The 20,681-nt window shown below is 38.6% G+C and overlaps 1 protein-coding gene across 1 annotated transcript in view; it reads right to left on the bottom strand.

Moving 5' to 3' along the window:
* LOC120632257 (protein serrate) overlaps positions 1-19,937 on the bottom strand; it is a 33,623-nt gene extending 13,686 nt beyond the window's left edge. Inside the window, exons 1-6 of the mRNA XM_039902079.1 lie at positions 19,586-19,937; positions 19,387-19,441; positions 19,068-19,319; positions 12,829-12,889; positions 10,411-11,239; positions 5,807-5,939 (exon numbers count right to left, since the gene is read on the bottom strand). Of these exons, the coding sequence (XP_039758013.1) occupies positions 5,807-5,939; positions 10,411-11,239; positions 12,829-12,889; positions 19,068-19,319; positions 19,387-19,441; positions 19,586-19,903 (1,648 nt within the window). The 5' untranslated portion in view covers positions 19,904-19,937. The remainder of the gene's footprint in view (positions 1-5,806; positions 5,940-10,410; positions 11,240-12,828; positions 12,890-19,067; positions 19,320-19,386; positions 19,442-19,585) is intronic.
* Between the last annotated feature and the right edge of the window lie 744 nt (positions 19,938-20,681).

Genomic DNA, 20,681 nt, shown 5'->3' with positions numbered 1-20,681 from the left:
ACCCCGGTGTTGGAACAACATTCCTCCGCCTATACGTAATTCGTATGCAAAATTTTCATTCAAACATAAATTAAAAAAATCATCTTGGCTAAACAATTAGAATCTGAAGGCTGTGCGACTGGTATGTCAATTATATAGAGGTGGGCATAAGTGTTATCTTTATATACAAATCGTATTATTTTATATTTTACTATATTAACACTAATTATATAATTGCAACATTTTATTTATTTATTATGTAATTAACAGTATTTCTGATTTTTTATTATTTTTTAATATAAGCATAATTTTGCTGCTTTTATCACTTTTATTTTATTATTTTTATTTATCTATTTAGTTTGCCGTATCGTCACTCGGGTCTCAGCTGAAAATCAAAAAGTGTTGATTCATACACATCAATTAATGACGCAACATTGTTGTTTTCGAATTGCCGAATCCCACCGCTACGCGAGTATTTATAAGCAGAGTTGTACAGTGGAGACACATTCGGTCCACGGACACTAAAGTGACAACATCTCTAATTAATTTACTTGTTTGTTTATTTTGGTTAATTTTGATTGTTGATTGATAATAAAATAGTGATGAGTGATAACAATAGTGAAAGTTTTATTGAACCACGGTCTCCAATTATTACATACTATGTTGTTACTTTATTATTATAAGATGTACTGTTTGTAACACTTAACATGAATAAATGTTTTTTCTTTCTTTCTTTCTTATGTTTGCAGATCACGTGTCTGTTATAGTGCCATGTTAATAAAAAACTGACAATTCGCCAAAAAAAAAAATAAAGTTCTAAATGACATACATGAATGGCCTTTATGAAATCCTTAATATTATAAATGTGAATGTAAGTTTGTTTGTTACGCTTTCACGCAAAAACTACTTAACCGATCCTTATGAAATTTTGTAAACATATTCTTGGAAGTGTTAGGAGTAATATAGGATACTTTTTATCCCGACATTAAGCTCGGTTCCTTTGGGAGAGGGGATGAGTGTTTGACGATTTTACACCATAATTCCAACAAAGTATAACCGATTTAAATAATTATTTTTGTACTATAGAGGTTATAATATGTGTGTAATTTTGCCTAAACTGTGGTAGGAAACAGCGGACAGAATTCCTCAGCTTACAGCAGCAAACCCCGCATTTAAGGCTTAGCGATACTGAATACCATATTTTTTTTAGATCTACAACTAATTTTAATGCTACATCAAAAAACAAAATCAGACGAACTCGCGGGCAACAGCTAGTAATCTATATGTAAATTAAAAAAAAAAAAAAATTATGGCACTTAGAAATAGAAAAATGACTATAATTAATAATACCGTGTCATTTGCTAATGATAATATAGAATAAGTATCTATAACCACTTTTTTTGGTATGCAATTAGACGATTTTGTACCTGGAGTCCTAATCTATATATATAAAAAAGTGTGTGTCCGACGCACGACTGGAGTTTACTCCTTAAGTACGATTGTCGAAACATACACAAAATAATTTATTTAGCTGAATAAAGATTAATAACATATGAAAGGGTAAATTAAAAATCATGTGCAATTTATTCACACACGGCGGAATAGCAACTTCTTGAAAGTAGCCTACGGGAGATTGAGGTGGATGTAGAGTATCAGAACTATTAGGATAAATGTAATGTTTATTATTTAGTTTCCATGGTAACAAGAATAGGAAAAAAAATGTATAATGTTTTCTATCTCACTCTGTCTCACGTCGCAAAGCGAAAACGTAACGAGGTCATTCATCAGTAGATTTTACTGCTAACTTTACACACATAAAAAGTTAAACTTCTTAAAGACCTTATTTTTCGAAAAATGATCTACTGCAACTTTACAGAAACTGGTTAAATTAAGTTAAATTAGATAAAGTTTAACAAAAGGCTTTTATTATCATGGACATGAATAAAAATAATACAATTATGTCATTTTACTTTATTACTACTAAGATTATTACAGCTTTAATTTAATTGTAATATTCTATCATTTATTATTTTTCTTTTTCTTTTTTTTAAATTATTAACAATGCTTAAAAATAAATTAAAAAACACTATTAAAAATTTATAAAAAAAAAAAAAACTGCCACCCTCCGCTTGCGGGGCTTTTGAATACCCAAGCAACCGGTGATCAGGGCTCCTGAGTGAGAAACCTCCTCACAATACGCGCCGTTTCAAGGACTACTGCCTTCTGTATCCGACCCTTGATCCAACAACCAAGCGAAAGCTTCTTGAGATGTTGGTCGAAGCTTTTCGCGAGAAGACCATTGACTGAAACAACGATCGGAACAACAACGGTCGACTCAACATTCCACATGGCGGTAATCTCGTGAGCAAGGTCCAAGTATTTAGATACTTTTTCCTTTTCAGCTTTCACCAGATTATCGTCATGTGGTTGAGGTCATCTATATACAGTAAGTGAGATATGAGCACACCACCCCTGCGTAGACGAAATCCTAGTCCTGAGTCCATCAGCAAGGTACTGAGAGGATTAAGGGCTAGGCAAAACCATAGAGGACTCAAACTATCGCCCTGGAAAATACCCCGCCTAATTCCTATCGGTTCAGTCGATTCAGAGTTCTCAATAGCTCCTGGGTGACGAAGAACTGTCATCCACTGCCTCATGCATGACTCAAGAAAAGAGCATAGGGTTGCATCGACCTTATACAACCGAATGACTTCCATGAGCCACGAATGAGGCACCGAATCATAGGCCTTCTTGTAATCAATCCAAGCAGCCATGAGGTTTTTTCTGTTTCGCCGAACCTGCTGGCAAATAGCAGTATCAATGATGAGGAGTTCCTTTGTACCACGAGACCGGGACTTACATCCATTCTGAGTATTGGCCAAAATATTATTTGCATTGATATGCATCGTTATTTTTGATGTCAAAATGGATGTTAGTAGCTTATAGATGGTGGGTAAGCATGTAATCGGTCGGTAGTTTTTAGGGTCCGTGGTATTTCCGGATTTGTGTAGTAGGAACGTGACACCAGTTGTCACAAATGTCGGTAACGACTTAGTGTCAATGGCATTTTGAAATTGCGTTGCCAAGACAAAATGCGCACTACGGAACCATTTTAGCCAGAAGTTGTGCAATCCGTCCGGACCTGGACAGTTCCAGTTTGATGCCAGTCGAATTGCACAACTTACGTTATCCGCTGTAATAGTAATGGGAATCATTGGTTCCACCGCTGCACATTTTTCCCTGACAACGTTCATCCAAATACCATTAGTGTGACATACAGGGGCCGACCAGATACTACGCCAGAAGTCTGACATAGTGTCGGAAGTCGGTGGTTCCCCATCTGACACACTGGCACCAGATTGTTCCCAGTTCCTGTACACTTTCCGTTGGTCTCTTTGAAAAATACTATTCTGATGGTATCGGTCATAACGTTCTTTGTATCGCCTGATACGTTGTGCCCATGCATAAACTTTCTGCTTCAGGAAGTCAATGCGATCTGTAACACAGACTAAGTACTGGGACGGATGTATGTCACTCCCAGCAAAAGCCTGGTTCACAAATCGCATGACTCTAGGGCGATTATTAACCTCCCTGAAGCAGATAAGCTTAGCAATGAGAGTTCTAGCCAGTGCGATACGCCTTTCAATTCTGATCCGCCAAGCTGGAGCTTGATCCGTCCGCTGCGGAGTCGTACGTGGTTCAGGGAATTTAATACCTGCAATACGACACGCCGTAACGGCTCCGCAGAATAGAATCGAATGCGTATCACTTAGGTCCTCAGATGTTATGAGGTATTCACCTAATATCTGGTCTAGAGCTCCCACCATATTTCGTCATATTTCGTCTATGTATGGGCAACCGAGGCAGTTTTGGTCTTAAATAAAGAGGTTTATACCTATACATCAAAATCGCATCTTGCAAAGCACTCCTCAAAAGCTCATCATCCTGGTCAGTACTTACTGCTAGATCGACACCATCCTGTAACTCCTCTTGGATGTTAGTTTGCACTGTTTGCTGAGGTAAGCTACGGATGGCATTTATCTGTGGTAAGGCTAAGCGCAGCCGCTCAAGTTGAGCCTCATCCAGCAGGTGACGTCGCTGGATAGCCCACACCTGATCCGACAATCGTTGGGCAGTCACAGTCATTGTTGGTTGAAGCGCCTGAAACATAGACAGCGTCCTTGATCGGTACGAAGTGAGGTTAGTTCCCCCCTCTGTCGCCCCATAGTACGCACGCATGACGCTCTCATTGATGGATTGAGACCATCTCATGCGATGCACTACACCACCGGCAACGGGAGCACTCGCGGGAGCCCGTAGCTCCTGTTGCCCCAAGCTGGCCGATGGTGGCACTAAAAGCCATAAGCCATAATAAATTATTATTATGGCTTATGGTAACTGAAATATGAAATATAAATATAAATAAATAAATATACTACGACAATACACACATCGCCATATAGGCCTAAAGTAAGCTTGTGTTATGCTCTAGGCCTTTAAGGAGCGGGTCTAGGAGCAGTTTCCATAGGATCGGCCCCCCAATTGAACCCTGTACGCACCCTTTCGTTGTGCTCCTGACATGCACCTCGCCAGCATACCGCACTCGCACTCTTCGATCCCGGAGATAGCTATCAAAGACCCGCCTCACATTTATGGGACACCTTTCCTCGGCCAGTCTTAATTTAATGGCAGGCCACCAAACACTATCGAAGGCACCCTCTATGTCCAGGGATATTAGAGTTACTATTTTCTTCTGTTTAAGTTTGCCATTAATATGTTGCATTAGGGCATAGAGGGCGTCTTCGGTGCATTTTTGTGGCATGAAGCCATATTGGTGGTTGCTAAAATTGGGTAGAATGTGCCATTTCAGTCGGGCGCTTTGCGACGTTGCATGCCCGGCAACTGTGATGCGCGAACATGAAACGTCACTTTCTTTTAATTAACTTATTTTTCCTATTGAAGTTACCAAGGAATCCGAATAATATCTAGATAAAGAAACAAACACTTAAATGTATAGGACAGAGTGAGATAAAAAACATAATACATTTTAGATAATACATATTGCCGAAACATCTAACAAACACGTGGGTGCAAGATATGTTATAATTCTTGTATTATATGCATGAGCATGTGCGATTTGTATTTATTAAATATTGCATAATTATGGATGTAGTGTGATGTATAAATACATATTTGAGAACAACACATAAAATTAGATATTTAATCCAATATGAATTATCAAGCGCATCCACGTAAAATAGACAATTTCTAACCGAAACAAAAAAAAATTTTGTTTTCGATGTCTATATTCCTCCAGGTTATTAGGATTTATTTTATTAATAATTTTTAGATATTAATAATTCAAGTCAATAATTTGAAAATATTAACTGAAAAATCAACAATATTTGATTATAATAATGTTTTTATAAAATTTTCTTTCCAAAAGTTATTATTTAGCATAGTTAAATATTTTTTTTATGTACTATTTATTATTGTACATAAAAGATTTTTGTGACATAATTATCTTTTTAAATATTATTTTAATCCGTTTAGAAGTTTTCACGTGATGCCCGGACAGACAGACAGACAGACAAAAATTTAATAAAAATCTGTTTTGGACTCATCAGAATCGATTATAAAGCATCACCCGGTGATAATTGTATTAAATGTACAGAAATCTTCTAGTTAGTTTTATTATAAGTATAGATACTCGTATATTATGATTAAATGTATCTTCGAAGACACCAGCAATTAAATAGTGCATAGATCTTACTGGATTCTGAACAGTGTAAAATGGTCCCATATTAAACACTGGGGCGGCACTCACGCTCTCTGCTGGCACGCTGAGTGCAGTTCTTGCCAGCCCAGCCGGGCGCGCAATGGCAGTAGTAGTCGCTCTGCGCCGTGTAGCAGGGCGCGCCATTGCCGCACGGCGCGCCGGCGCAGTGGTCGCGGTCATCCTAAATGCAACAATGAACGTACTTATATTGTACAACACGATAAATACAAAACAGAAAAACAACATAGCGTACACAACTTTACGGCCTTATCGCCTCATAGCGCCAATGGCGTGAAAAATATAAATATAAAATTTGGGCTGTGTTACGGGCAAACAATTTATTAAATGAAGTTTAAATCACAAAATCGGTTACAGGGGTGCAAATGAAAAAAAATTAAAATTTTATACTAAAATTCCCACAGACTTAAAATTTAATAAAAGTTTCATGTTTGTTAAACTAAGGTCACTTACCTACTATCAGATTTCGAAAAATTTTAGCCCTAGAGGAGATTGTGGGGGCGTTCAAATTATTTATATAATTATAATTGTTGATAACATCCTCAAGGTTTTTTTATAGTAATAAATGATGGACCAAGCTGTGGTAACCTAATGGTTAGTGAAAAACCATAATTTGTTACATAAACAGAGGAACACTTTGAATGCCATGCCAGGAACACATCCTATGAAATGACACCCTTCGGACTGGAACGCAGCTTAGCAGCTTAAATAGGCATGGGGGTAGTAGGGACTTCCCTGGACTAGCTTGGCCACAAAATGCTTTAATAGGTACTACTACTAAAACTTTAAGTGCGGAAGAGTCTATGTAAGATTTGCAGTCAATGATTGCAACTATCTATAATTTCCAAATAATACTGGTTGCCTCTGGAAGTAGGAGGGACATCTTTAGTGCTAAAACACATATCTATATATATAAAAATGTTATGTTGGTTTATGTACGCTTCAAAAACTCAAAATTGATAAAAAAAAATATCCCATTTCCCGGAGGAAACTTACTGTTTATCGGGATAAAACGTTTTACCCGGATTCCGTTTGACCCGGAATATCAGGTACAACTATACCAAATTTTATTTAAATCCGTTTAGTATTTTTCACGTGATGCCCGAACAGACAGAAAGGCAGACAAACAGACGGACAAAAATTCAATAAAAATCTGTTTTGGACTCATTATCGAAAAAAGCATCGACCAATCAAAATTTTCAAAATATGTTAAATGTACAGAAATCTTCCAGTTACAGATTTATTATAAGTAGGTTTAGATAGTCTTTGTGAGACAAAATATTATTCTCTTTATAAACAAAAATCTGATATTAAGAATCGAGTTACCAGAAACGGACATAAATTAGTGATATCTGCATCTCGTCTGCGAAAGGTACAGAACTTCTTTGTGGGGTTGAGTATACGCTTTTACAACATGATTCCTAAAGTAATTCTAGACCTACCGATGCATAATTTTAAAAATGTGTAAAAACACATCTAATACAGCGAGGTTACTTGATGAATTTCTTATTGAAATCATATTAAAAACAATTTGCTTTAATCGAAGCATGTCCAAAATTAAATGGCCGCATGAATAACATACCAACATCCTGGTACTGTCAACACTGAAAAACGTTCCAATTTGACAGCACAATCCCCATCTGAAATTTCAATTTGTCAATTTGCCCTAGTAACAAAATGATCCGCCATTTATTGAATTAATTAGTTACAAAAAAGGAGATAAATAAAGAACCGCTCAACAGATTTTGTGCAAACTTCACATAAACTATCTTTTTAATAGTCCGAACAAAGCCTAATCCAGCTCTGTGAGACAGAAGACTTCTTCTTTTTCTGGTATTTCTTTACTCCTTAAGTTTTGTAATTGATAATTACATAAGAGAAAAATTAGGAAAACGGTTGTCCTAAAGGCAATCCCTGCAACTTCCCGCTAATTCCATACTGCACAATAGCTTTGCCGCAGCAGTCCCAGAGTGGTAACAAACATTAAGCTGGTAGCAATCAATGAGATTATCATGAGAATAACATAAATAAAAGTGAAAGACAGGAATAGGATTTGCAATCTTTTAGAAATGACCACAGCATGTTTAAATACAATAATCTAAGAGCTAAAAGCTAATCAACTAACAAAGCAAAGTTTAAAACTGAATACCTGTACAAAGAAAAGGGATGATAAAATAAGAGTGTGTGTACTTATGTACACGCGTTAGAAGTTATACTTCTTTCTTCTAAAAGAATAACTAAAATGCAGTAGTGATTAACGATAAATATTAAAATTAATCAAAATGATTTTATTTAATTAAAAAAGGTTCTACTAACGTAAAAATATGACAACACAGTAAAAATATACAATCATTAATCATTAAGGTAATGAATCAAATATATGAATTAATATTTAAAATAAACTATTTTATATTCGTATATTCTTCTCGTAGCGACTGAATAGGCACGTGAGTAACAAGAGGTTAGTGGTAGCTAAAATATGATATAAATGGTCTCGTTGAAACTGTAGATAAGCATCTTGTAAATACACCATCAACAGTGGTGCCATGCCTTGTTGTCGAAATTCAAGAGTCATTATTAATTAACAGATTAAAATCGTCAATAAAAAATTTCATCAGTGGCTCAGAAGTCTCCGAACTAAAGTTTATATTAAAGTCTCCACCTCAAATCATGGGTATCCTTATTTTTAACCATATATGATGCTTCAGTTGATGGAAATAATGTTCTTTTCAAAAAATAAATAATGTCTTAAATTTTTTGATTTGTAGAAATATAAATTGCATTTAAAACAATTTTGTGACCATCTTCCATTATACACTCCGCTACACAAAATCCACCTACTGACGTCTTTGATGAGCTTACAAATTCGGACGGTCTGACTGTCATATTAATACAAGGAGTAGTATCGTTTGCATTGTGATAAATAGCAACTCCTCCAGCTCGACGATTTGGTCCTTTATATTCAATTATGCAATTAAAATGCGGTATACTAACTGATTCATTGTCATCCAGCCAAGTTTCATTTAACATCAAAATCTGTGAATTTTGTATAACTGAATCATTTAAGTCAATGGAGAGAGCGCGTAAACTTTGACAGTTGAAAGTATACACTGTCAATCATTTTCTTTGGCTAATGAAATTTAAGATATCGTTATTGATAGTAATCAAAGTATTATTCGAGAGTCTTTGAAATTCAGTTCATAGATTGGCGACTGCAGTTGAAGGTCTTCGTCCTTGAAAAAATGTTTTATCATTGTCTTGTAGTAATGTATAACCCATCGACACTTGTAACGCGTGATAAAACGACATTTCCTAATGATAAAGAATGTTTTTTATCATATTCATAGATAATTTGGGTATGTATTCCCTTGCAACTTATGAATAGTTATTGTACAGGCACAAACTAAAGGTAAATGCGAACGTTTAGCATTAATCGTTTTACTGTTATTTAGTAGAGGATCTTCTCGTGATAGGCACTGCTGTTTTACTAATTTGATGCGCAGCTACATGTCCAGCGACTTCTCTTTGAATTTTTTGGCCAATCTTCAATGAGTTCGGGAACTCAAGCCACACAACCGTCTTAAAATTGGAAAAAATAATTCTAATTGATTATGATATCTGCTACTAGCTGGCATATAAGTCAAGAAGCGTAGAGAATCCCTATCCCTGTCCCTATTCTACTAATATTATAAATGTATATGATTAGTAAGTTTGTTTGTTACGCTTTAACGCAAAAACTACTAAGTAAACCGATCATCATGAAACTTTGTACACATATTGAAATTGATGATTGACGATGATTTTTATTACGAAATTAGGCTCAGTTCTTTTGGGAGAGGGGACGAAAGTATTTGACGATTTTACGCCATAACGCCGTCAAATGATAACCGATTTAAATAATTATTTTTGTACTATAGAGGTTATAATATGTGTTTAATTTTGTTCAACTGTGGTTAATCGTTATTGTGTATATAACTGGTTAGAAAATACAAAGAACATGCAAATTCCGGTGAAGTCGGCTGGGTAACCACTTTAGACCAGAATGGAACACACAGGAGTACACGTTACATGCCGCACACAACACAAATGACAATACGAAGACTCACCCGGCAGTAGCGTCCGGCGCAGGAGGGCAGCTAGAAGCAGAGGGCGGGTTAGTGGTTTAGTGCGGAGTCAGTTAGAATGGAATGGTAATGTTGCCGTGAAGGTTGCCAGAGACGTGTTTCTGTTATATTAAGGTGGAATGGTCATTAGGACCATCGGACATATTTCCCGTCCGGCAATGGCAGACGTCACATTAATAAATATATGTATGTTATGTCGCAGGAAAAGGTTGATTGAGGTCTGCCCAGGCTATTCTCACTCCTATCGATCAGTGCCATTGACCTCTGTAATAAACACACCGGATTGGCTGTTCCTATACATATGTCAGATTTCGTTTTGTCTCCATTTAAAGAAGAATTGTGACGTACGAGTGTCCCCGGAAATAATAATGCATCAGTATCTGACGGCGTCATCAATTGAAGACGAAAACGAAGTGGCAACAGCCCGTCCGGTTCCGCAACAAATGGCGGTCCGGCAGCGCCCGCGACGCGTTAGTGGGTTAGGGGCGGCAAGGGGCGGGGGTAACGCACCTCGCAGTCGGCGCCTTCGAAGCCCACGGGGCAGATGCAGCGGTAGGCGTCCAGCAGGTCCACGCACTCGCCGCCGTGGCGGCACGGGTGCGAGGCGCAGTCGTCAACGTCGCGCGCGCACGTGCGGCCCGCGTAACCGGCTGCGCAGGCACAGTGGAAGTCGTCCACCAGGTCGATGCACGTGGCGCCGTGCAGGCACTGGCCTGCGCAGTCGTCCACGTTGAGCTCGCAGTCGCGGCCCGTCCAGCCCGCCAGGCAGACGCAGGCGTAGCCGCCCGCCGTGTTGTTGCAGGCGGCCGCGTTGACGCACGGGCCGGGCGCCGCCGCGCACTCGTCCACGTCTTCGACGCACGTGGGCCCGCGCCAGCCAGCGGCGCAGTCGCACTGGAAGGCGGCAAGGCGGTCGCGGCACGTGGCGCCGTTGCGGCATGGCGCGCTGGCGCAGTCGTCGTCGTCTACGTCGCATCGTGCGCCGGCCCAGCCGCGCTCGCACGCGCACGTAAAGCCGGCGCCGGGCGCGGTGGCCAGAGCGCAGGCGCCGTGCGCACATGGCTGCGGCGCGCAGGGGTTGTCCACACGCTCGCAGTCCACGCCCGAGAAACCCTCGGCACACGAGCACAGGTACTGGTCGGGTGCCGTGTTCTCGCACGTGCCACCGTTCTGGCAGGGCTCGTGCGTGCCGCAGTAGTTGAGGTCCTGGTCGCACAGGATGCCGCCCCAGTTGGTGTCGCACGTGCAGTCCCAGGAGGAGCCGTTGCAGTAGCCGTGCTTGCAGCCAGGGTAGGGCTGGCACTGGGCGCAGAGCTCGCCGCGCCAGCCGGGCCGGCACCTGCAACCCGCCGCCAGTCAGCAGCTGCACTCGAGTGGGCATTGCGAGTCACTTGTGCTCAGGTGGTGAGCTCCATCTCTAAATACCAGAGATCTCAAGCAAATATCCTACAGATATCTACGTAGGACTGGGAAAGTGGGTAATAAGCTGATGTGGTGCCATACTGCAGTAGTCGTAATCAAGACAACAAAACTTTCGTTACGGGGAATGCTTTATAATCGATACTGAGTCCAAAACAGATTTTTATTAAATTTTTGTCTGTCTGTCTGTCTGTCTGTCTGTCCGGGCATCACGTGAAAACTACTGGACGGATTTAAATAACATTTGGTATAGTGGAGTTGATATTCCGGGTCAACATATAGGCTACTTTTTATACCGATAAACAAAAAGTTTCTTTCGGGAAATGAGATAAAAGTTTTTCTTAATTTTACTTCATAGCTCCGTTAAATTTGAACCGATTTTGATAATTCTTTATTTATTTGAAAGTGTATTATTAAGAATGCATTGTCTAATTTTAAGAAAGATCTGATAAATATACTTCGAGATAAAAGGCATAACTCTTACTGATAACAGCAAGTAGCAAGGCAAATAGGACAACGAATGCATGCGTACCGTCCTACTAATATTATAAATGCGAAAGTTTGTGAGAATGGATGTGTGGATAAATGGATAAATATATAGATGGATGGATTTTTGTTACATTTTAACGCCACAACGAAAGAACCGATTTGGCAAAATTTGGCTCTAATTAACAGAGTGACTCATATGGAAGGTTTTAGTGTAAGTATTCTATTATGGTTTTCTGTATATTGGCTGAAATATAACGATATATGTTAAAGATGTGACTTGGAGCTTTACTGGCGTACGCCGCGAAAATGATTGATAATGTATAAAAATAATGTACGTTTAAAGTAATCATTATTACCTACAAAAAAGTCCGGGAGGCTATATATCTAACTGTTAAGTCCCAATAACCGCTTTTTGTTATTATTTGTCAATCAAAACATGGGTACAGTTCAAAGATGGTGATGTCACCATCCACCATCCTATCATGATATTAATCCTAATCCAAATAAATAGTTTTATAATTAAAATTGATTATGTACCTGCAGATTCATTTTTATATTATTTAAATTAGACCTATGTTTAGAAGTAATGACGGGTATATAAATGCTAAAAGCAAGAAAAATGCCGCGTATTATATAGTTTTTGTAAGATATTAAAACAGATAATAACCGATTTGATGCAGTCGAAGTTGCGCGGGTCAGCTATTATTAATATAGCAACAGCAAAAGGTTACGGTTCTTAATTATTTTATTGCGGATGGTAGCAGATAAAAACAAGACGATGGTTACGAATAGTATGAAATATGGTACGGATGGCGGTATAGGTATCGACCTTTGCTTTATTATTTTATGAGATGTCGACTGTCTTCGATACTAAAAAATTCGGTTTTATTCAAAGCCTAAGTAGATCAATGACTAAATCCTCACACACTCACTAGTGTGGTGTGCACACGCCTACAGTTATTATTGACTCATTGACACTTTACGTGCCCAAAGGGCTACACAAGGGCTAGCAACACTCACAGGCACTCGCCGGGGCGGTCGCAGCGGCCGTGTGTCGCGTGGCAGCCCTCCTTGCACACCGCTGCAACAAACACAAGTCATACATAAAATTTCGCACCCAATTGCATTTAGCTGAGGTGTTGACAGACGTCCTTTGTGGTTTGTTCCGATAAAATGGCACAGTACTGTGCGAAAAGGACCAAGAGGGGTCGCCACTAGTTTTGATTTGTTAAAAGCTGGTTATTATAAATTTTAAGAAACGGAACATATAATAATACTAGTTGTACCCTGCCACGCTTAGCTGTGGCACATTGTGATTGAATGGTTGAGAAAAATAGATTAAAAATCCTTAATGCGTATTATATATCATGCTAAAATTTCGGCCCGATCATTGCAGAACTTTTTGAGTTTTTGAACCGTACACAAACCAACATAACATTTTTATATATATAGATATGTGTTTTTGCACTAAAGATGTCCCTCCTACTTCCAGAGGCAACCAGTATTATTTGGAAATTATAGATACTTAGTTGCAATCATTGACTGCAAATCTTACATAGACTCTTCCGCACTTAAAGTTTTAGTAGTAGTACCTATTAAAGCATTTTGTGGCCAAGCTTGTCCAGGGAAGTCCCTACTACCCCCATGCCTATTTAACCTGCTAAGCTGCGTTCCAGTCCGAAGGGTGTCATTTCATAGGATGTGTTCCTGGCATGGCATTCAAAGTGTTCCTCTGTTTATGTAACAAATTATGGTTTTTCACTAACCATTAGGTTACCAAAGCTTGGTCCATCATTTATTACTAAGTATAAAAAAACCTTTAGGATTTTATCAACAATTATAATTAAATAAATAATTTGAACGCCCCCACAATTTCCTCTAGGGCTAAAATTTTTCGAAATCTGATAGTAAGTGACCTTAATTTGACAAACATGAAACTTTTATTAAATTTTAAGTCTGTGGGAATTTTAGTATAAAATATTCATTTTTTTTTATTAGCACACCCGTAACCGATTTTGTGATTTAAACTTCATTCAATACATTCTTGTTTGCTCGTAACATAGCCCAAAAAATTCTGTCCAAATTTCATGTCTAAAAGAGTTAAAATTTAAAATTTAGTTTTTTATAATTTTTTCTAATATTCTATCCATTAACTCAATGTATTCTCTACATGGATGCAAAATTTCAATTCAATCGGATGTATAGTTTAATAGTTTTAACAGAACAACCGTAAAAAACTCTATAGTTTTATATATATTATATATTATATATCCCTACTAATATTATAAATGTGAATGTAAGTTTGTTTGTTACGCTTTCACGCGAAAACTACTGAACCAATCCTCATGAAACTTTGTACACATATTCTCGGAAGTGTTAGAAGTAATATAGGATACTTTTTATCCCGACATTAAGCTCGGTTCCTTTGGGAGAGGGGATGATGGGAGTGTTTGACGATTTTAAACCATAACTCCGACAAATTATAACCGATTTAAATAATTATTTTTGTACCATAGAGGTTATAATATATTTTTAATTTTGCCCAAACTTTGTGTAGATCTGATGAATGTGGTTGGAGATAGAGGACAGAACTCCTCAGCGGACAGTAGCAAACCCCTCATTTAAGGCTAAGCGATACTGAATACTTTAATTTTTTTTAGAACTACAACTAAATTGAATGCCAAAAACCAAAAACAAAATCGAACGCGGACGAAGTCGCGGGCAACAGCTAGTTATAATATAAAGAAGTCGTTATTGTTGCAGTATTTAAGTAAATTTATTACAGGAGAAATTTAGGTTTGTTCCGTGAAGTAAAGCAAAGAATTGTATTATTTTTACACGCTTTTTATTAGCTTCACCTGTATGTCTATTTGTATATTTGTAACCAATTCTTTTGGACTTGATTGTGACCCCCTTCAAACGGTCTGATTTCGTCCAAACTTTGTAGATATATTGAGGACCGATGGCAATACAGTAATTTGATAATAATATTCCATTTTTCAATTTGCAAAATGAGAAATAGAAATTGATAAGGCAGGCGTGTTGTTAATTTTATTATTTTATTTATTCGTAATCAACAGATCATAAAAATATATTTATGAATAGTTTCACTTCAATCTAAGGCCACAAAGATTACATGAACATAACATTTTGAAATAGTACGGTCTCGGATTTAACATAAAAACAATTAGGTATTTTTAATTAATAAATATGTAAAAGAGTTAATAACATAAATTGTATTGATGTTGTGTATTATATTGGTGTGTATCAACAAAATGGAAGATTTATCAAAAACTCTAAGATAACCTTTCAAATGAATTTATTTCAACATGACCAAGTCTTTTTCCATACGTATGCATATAGCCTGCGATTCTTCATTTTTCCGTAAAAAAATGCTGCAGTTTCTAACCCAGACATATTTATAGGCTTTTTGTGTTGCCAAGAGTTTAGCTGCCTTAAAAGTTGTTTATTTACTGGAGTCAGGTGCTCGTTGACGAAAAACTTTTTTAACGGACCTTCAATGCCAATATCTCTCGTAAAGATGCCTTTTTTTCCTTTTCAGGCTTAAGAGTATCCTATCCTTGCAAAGACGGTCTTTGAGCTTGACTACGATGGGCTTGGGTCTACCAGCTATGGGTCTTTGAGGCTGGACACGGTGCACAAAGTCAATGTCGTTGAGCTTAAGTTCAACGCCTGCGTATTTCGCAACTCTTAGTATGAGTCAGAAGGGGACTCATTGCTAGTTTGAGGCAGCCCTACAATTTCTAAATTGTTCATTCCCGCCTGCTGCTGCTGTCTACTAAGGTAAGAGTGCATCTCGATCACTTGGTCTTCAGTTACAGTGACACGATCCTGCAATGAGCGCAAGTTATTCTTAAGGTGGTCGTTTTCCTAATGGAGCTGGCTATAGGAAATCTGTAGCTGGGAGAACTCTGAGGTTAATACTGCTATCTCGTTTTTTAGTTCGGCAAAAACAGTTGACTTGAGTTCTTCGATAATTACTTATTTTATCGATTTAAGCTTGACATCCGGAATGCTCTCGAAACGTCTAAACAAGGTTTTATTGTCTATTGAGGTTACGTTGACATCGCATCCGATCGCAGAGTCCGAATCAGTGCATGTGGAGCGCGGAATTTTTTGTGGTTTGTCGACCCGTACCGGTGTGTTACTGTTGTCTTTACCTTTGCGCACATTCGCTACACAGTTTGGACATTTCCATTGTGTTCGTGCGGACGACGAGTGTCCCAAGTGAAGCCGAAACATTCGGAATGGTACACATGCAGTTACAGATATTGCATTTGATTGGATTTAAAATTACTGTGATATTCTTACGACATGCCTCACATATTCCAACTATTATGAATATAAATTAATTTTATACTTTAGGAATGAAAATAATATGAAGAAAAGCCAATAGCCGTGGTAGGTTTCGAACCGGTACCTTACTCACGAAGTTTGCGTGTAAACCAATGCGACACCGAATGCTTACCGGATCGGTGAATTAGTAGGTGTGATTGTACGACGCAGCCAGTAATTATTTTTATACCCACCCAGGTAGAATAATATGGTCATGTTAAACACTACTGAGAAGTTATTATCACTTTTTAACCAAATCTTTTTTAGTGGGCCTAACTAGAAAATATAAAATATGCACAGCACTGTGTTCCGGTCGATTATTCCTTCGCTTTTTTGAGTTACTGATTTGTAAAAGCGCTAATATCCATTAGTGATTTTAATACAGTTTTATGCGGGAATTTCTTTATAACTGTTCTCACAAACACTTTCACGATTACTTTGCACTATTATGAGTTAAAACAAAACATGTATATGTTAAATTTCCGATGTACTATATTCTTAATTTTTATTTTACACGGAGCTAATGTGTACTTGTCGACACTAGCGCCGCTTTAGTTTTTGACGTGACAACGTCTTATAATTCGATGGAGCCGGCTGCACGCACGAAAAAACATGACGTATGCGGCGTTACCTCGCTCTGAGGAGTTCCATTCAAGGCTTGAAGTGCAAGCGAGAGCGCGGAACGAGCGACAAAGAGGCACAGTCGGCCTCCGCGTTCGACATCTGTCTCTCTCCTACTTGAGTGAGCGATGCGTCCGCGTGGACAGCTTCTATACAATAATACATTTACATGTTTTCGGCAAGGATGAAGTGCAGTGAAAAGTGAATGTGGTGTCAATTGTTTATAGCAAAGAAATAAAATTAAAATTTTCTTTTGGAAAATGCAACCATTCCATCAGTATTTTCTTACGACGTTGTCACATTCAACTATCGTCAGTAAGCCGACTTTACAGACAACCAATTTTTTTGAAGTTAAACTTCTTTAGAATCGTTGTGATTTAAAACTTGATGAAACGCTAAAATAAGTCCATAGAGACACACATAATTGTATAGGATTCAGCCGGCGAGAGAATGAGATAGAACACATTAGACGTTTTCGGACTCCATGGGCTGATGCATGTGTTAACGAAAGATTAAACATTTTTAAATTAACATGAGTATCCGATCAAGTATTTTTCTACAAAATTTTAAATAATAAAATCAACCGTCCAAATATTTTAACCAAAATTAAATTTACTGTTCTGCGTAAAAATGCGCGCCTCGGTAACTTCAAACCGTTCGTTGGCAAGTTGTATAAAACGAATTTAGGCGCTCACAGTATCCGGGCTAGGATCTGCTGGGAGCACAGCAAGCTATTCCAAGCTACTCGTGCCGACATCCACTCATGTTCCCTTCAGCAATACAATAAAATTCTGCAACAATATAGTACAGCTAGTTGATAATTGCCTCGTACATTTCTGTTTTGTTTAAATTTAAGTTATGTTTTGGTTTCTGTTTTCAACTTCATCATACAGTGTTTCCTTCGTTACAACAATAATATTATTGTAAACTTGCGAACCCGCACTTGTTTTTTTTTTCAGACGCATGCCTGTTTGCCATTAATTGGGTTTACACTACAACTTTATGTTTCTTAATTTTGTAGTTCCTTAAGTTAGTTTCTTAAGTTTGTGTCAGTGTATAATCTGTTGGTGTACCTAATAAATAAATCCCTATCCCTACTTCCCTACTAAATGTGAATGTAAATTTGTTTTTACGCTTTCACGCAAAAACTACTAAACCAATCCTCATGAACTTTTGTACACATATTTTTGGAAGTGTTAGAAGTAATATAGAATACTTATTATATTATGTATATAATGAATTAACAGAAAATTACTATCAAATATACTTCTTTTGAAAAATGTATTTTACAAAATATCTTTTAGTATATATATATGTATAGTTTTATCTTAATATATATAAATCTCCTGTCACGATATTTGTCCGCGATGGACTCCTAAACTACTTAATCGATTTAAATTAAATTGGCACACCGTGAGCAGTCTGGTCCAACTTAAGAGATAGGTAAGCTTAGATCTTTAATTATAGTCACAATTTTATTTTATTGCAAATTATTTGTCTATAATTAATTGACAGTCACAATTATCTGTTAACTTCAAAAGATTCTAACAGATATCGATACTTTTCGACTGGATTGAGTAAGTAATCAATAGATGGCACTGCTATGGTAAATCGACAAACGTGTCATATAAGCTAGCTATCTAGCTATCCCAACCCCTATCCCTACTAATATTATAAATGTGAATGTAAGTTTGTTTGTTACGCTTTCATACAAAAACTACTAACCGATCATCACGAAACTTTGTACACATATTCCTGAAAGTATTAGAAGTAATATAGAATGCTTTTTTATTCCGAAATTAAGCTCAGTTTTCTTGGGAGAGGGAACGAAAATGTTTGACGATTCTACACCAAGCTTAGCTATCCTAAATACATAAAGTGCTGCCACATTTATGAGGCACATGTCTTTCGATAAACAAAAACAAAAGCGGACGAACTCGCGGGCAACAGCTAGTGTACTTATAAATATACAGTTTACATGAAGTGACTGTTCATTTCTACAATAAGTTTTTTAATCAGGGACTTTTCAGAAGTTAAACTTCTACCGTGCGTGAATTGCACACACACACTTTTTTTTGATAGATCTGTAGATCTCAGAATTATCTCTCTCAACTGTTAAAAATGGCGGCGTTCTTCTCAGACCTTGAGCGTTAGGCCGATGGTCAAATTTTATTGGTTGGGATATTTTTTTATTCGATTAAGCCATGATGCCAGCTTGATATCGTTATTTAATATGCTTTAGAATCAGTAGGACGGGGGCTGCAGGGTACTGCGGTACGTACGCTTCTCGCAGTTGTCGCCCTGCCAGCCGGGCAGGCAGCGCTTGCCGCCCTGCGCGCTGCAGGCGTAGTGGCCGAACTTGTCGTCGCGCGCGCGGCAGAACGTGGTGCACGTGGCGTTGTAGTAGTTGGGCTGGCACGTGACACGCACGCGGTACGCCACGGACGCGGCCGCGCCCGCGTGCCGCAGCGCGTGCCACTCCGCGCCCGGCTCTACGATGCCCGACCACCACGCCTCCTCGATCAGCCCGCTCTCTGCAACACACAGCCGCTGTAGAACCGCGCCGCTTGCGCCTCGTCCCGGCCTCGCCGCCACACTCACCTGGCTCCGTGTAGTTATAGTCGTCGTAGGCTTGCAGGATTAGTGTGAACGATCGCTGCGGACAAACAGAACCCATATTAGATCGCTCGAAAGACGGTTGACATACTTACCGCAACAACAGTGGAGAATCTCGATTGATGCTAGATTTAACTGACTATGACTGATTTAGAGGATTGTTTCCAGTGAGAGGCGTACTCACGGTCCAGCGAAAGGAGAAGGGCAGCGCCAGCGTGTGCAACGGCGCGGCCAGCGTGAACGAGTCGGTGCCCAGCACGGGCGAGGCGGCGCGGCCGAAGGAGCAGGCGCCGGGCGCGGCGGCCGACTGGTACTCCTTGAGGCACAGCGCAAAGCGCGTGCGGCACGGCTGCGCGCACGCGGCGCGCGCGGCCGCGCCCGCGCAGCACGCGCCCGACGCCAGCTGCAGCCGGTAGTTGGAGAACTCCAGCACCTGCAGCTCGAACACGCCCGCCCCCGCCGCGCCCTGCGGACAGTCGCAATTGAAATGAAATAGAATCATAGTGTCACCATTAAGAATTTTCAGTTTAATGTAAAGGCCAATTCAGGGCTGACCCCCTCAAGGTATACTCCCCTGCGATACCAGAGGGGGTATCACAGGGAAGTATACCTTGTCCACTCCTCTTTCTTTTAAACGTTGATGATTTACACTCTTTCATAAATCATCTCGGCCCTATTTAATTTAATATTTTCATAAACGATGTCTCCAGTTGCTTTAAGTTTTCCTCAAGAAAATCTCAAGAATTGAATTCTTTGGTGTGAAATAACCAAATGTAGTTAAATAAGAAGAAATGTTTTCATGTCAAATTTACAAGAAAATTCCGGGCGGCCCGCTGCAGCATTTAGCTTGCTTTTTGCGTTTCTATACCCGTCGCAACTTCTAAGCGATAGGTTCAATTTGAATAATTTAAAAAGGAATTTGCAGGTATATAATCAAAATTAATATTTATAAACCTTTATTTGTATAAGGATTAATATCATGGTAGGAATGTCAACGTATTACAATTATACCAGTGTTTTGAAAGAAAAATTATAAGAAAGTAGGTATTGTGACTTAACCATAACAGTTAGACATATAGCCTCGTGGATATTTTTGTAGATAATCACGTTTACTGTAAACATGTAGTACATTATATTTATGTATCATCAATCATTTTCGCGACGTACGCCAGTAAAACTCTAAGTCAGTATTTTAACCAATTTACAGAAAATATACACTAAAACCATCCATCCATACATCCATCCTCACAAACTTTCGCATTTATAATATTAGTAAGGTG

Source organism: Pararge aegeria, chromosome 19, assembly GCF_905163445.1.
Source record: "Pararge aegeria chromosome 19, ilParAegt1.1, whole genome shotgun sequence".
Classification (NCBI taxonomy): Eukaryota; Metazoa; Arthropoda; class Insecta; order Lepidoptera; family Nymphalidae; genus Pararge; species Pararge aegeria.
This window is presented reverse-complemented; position numbering and strand designations above follow the sequence as displayed.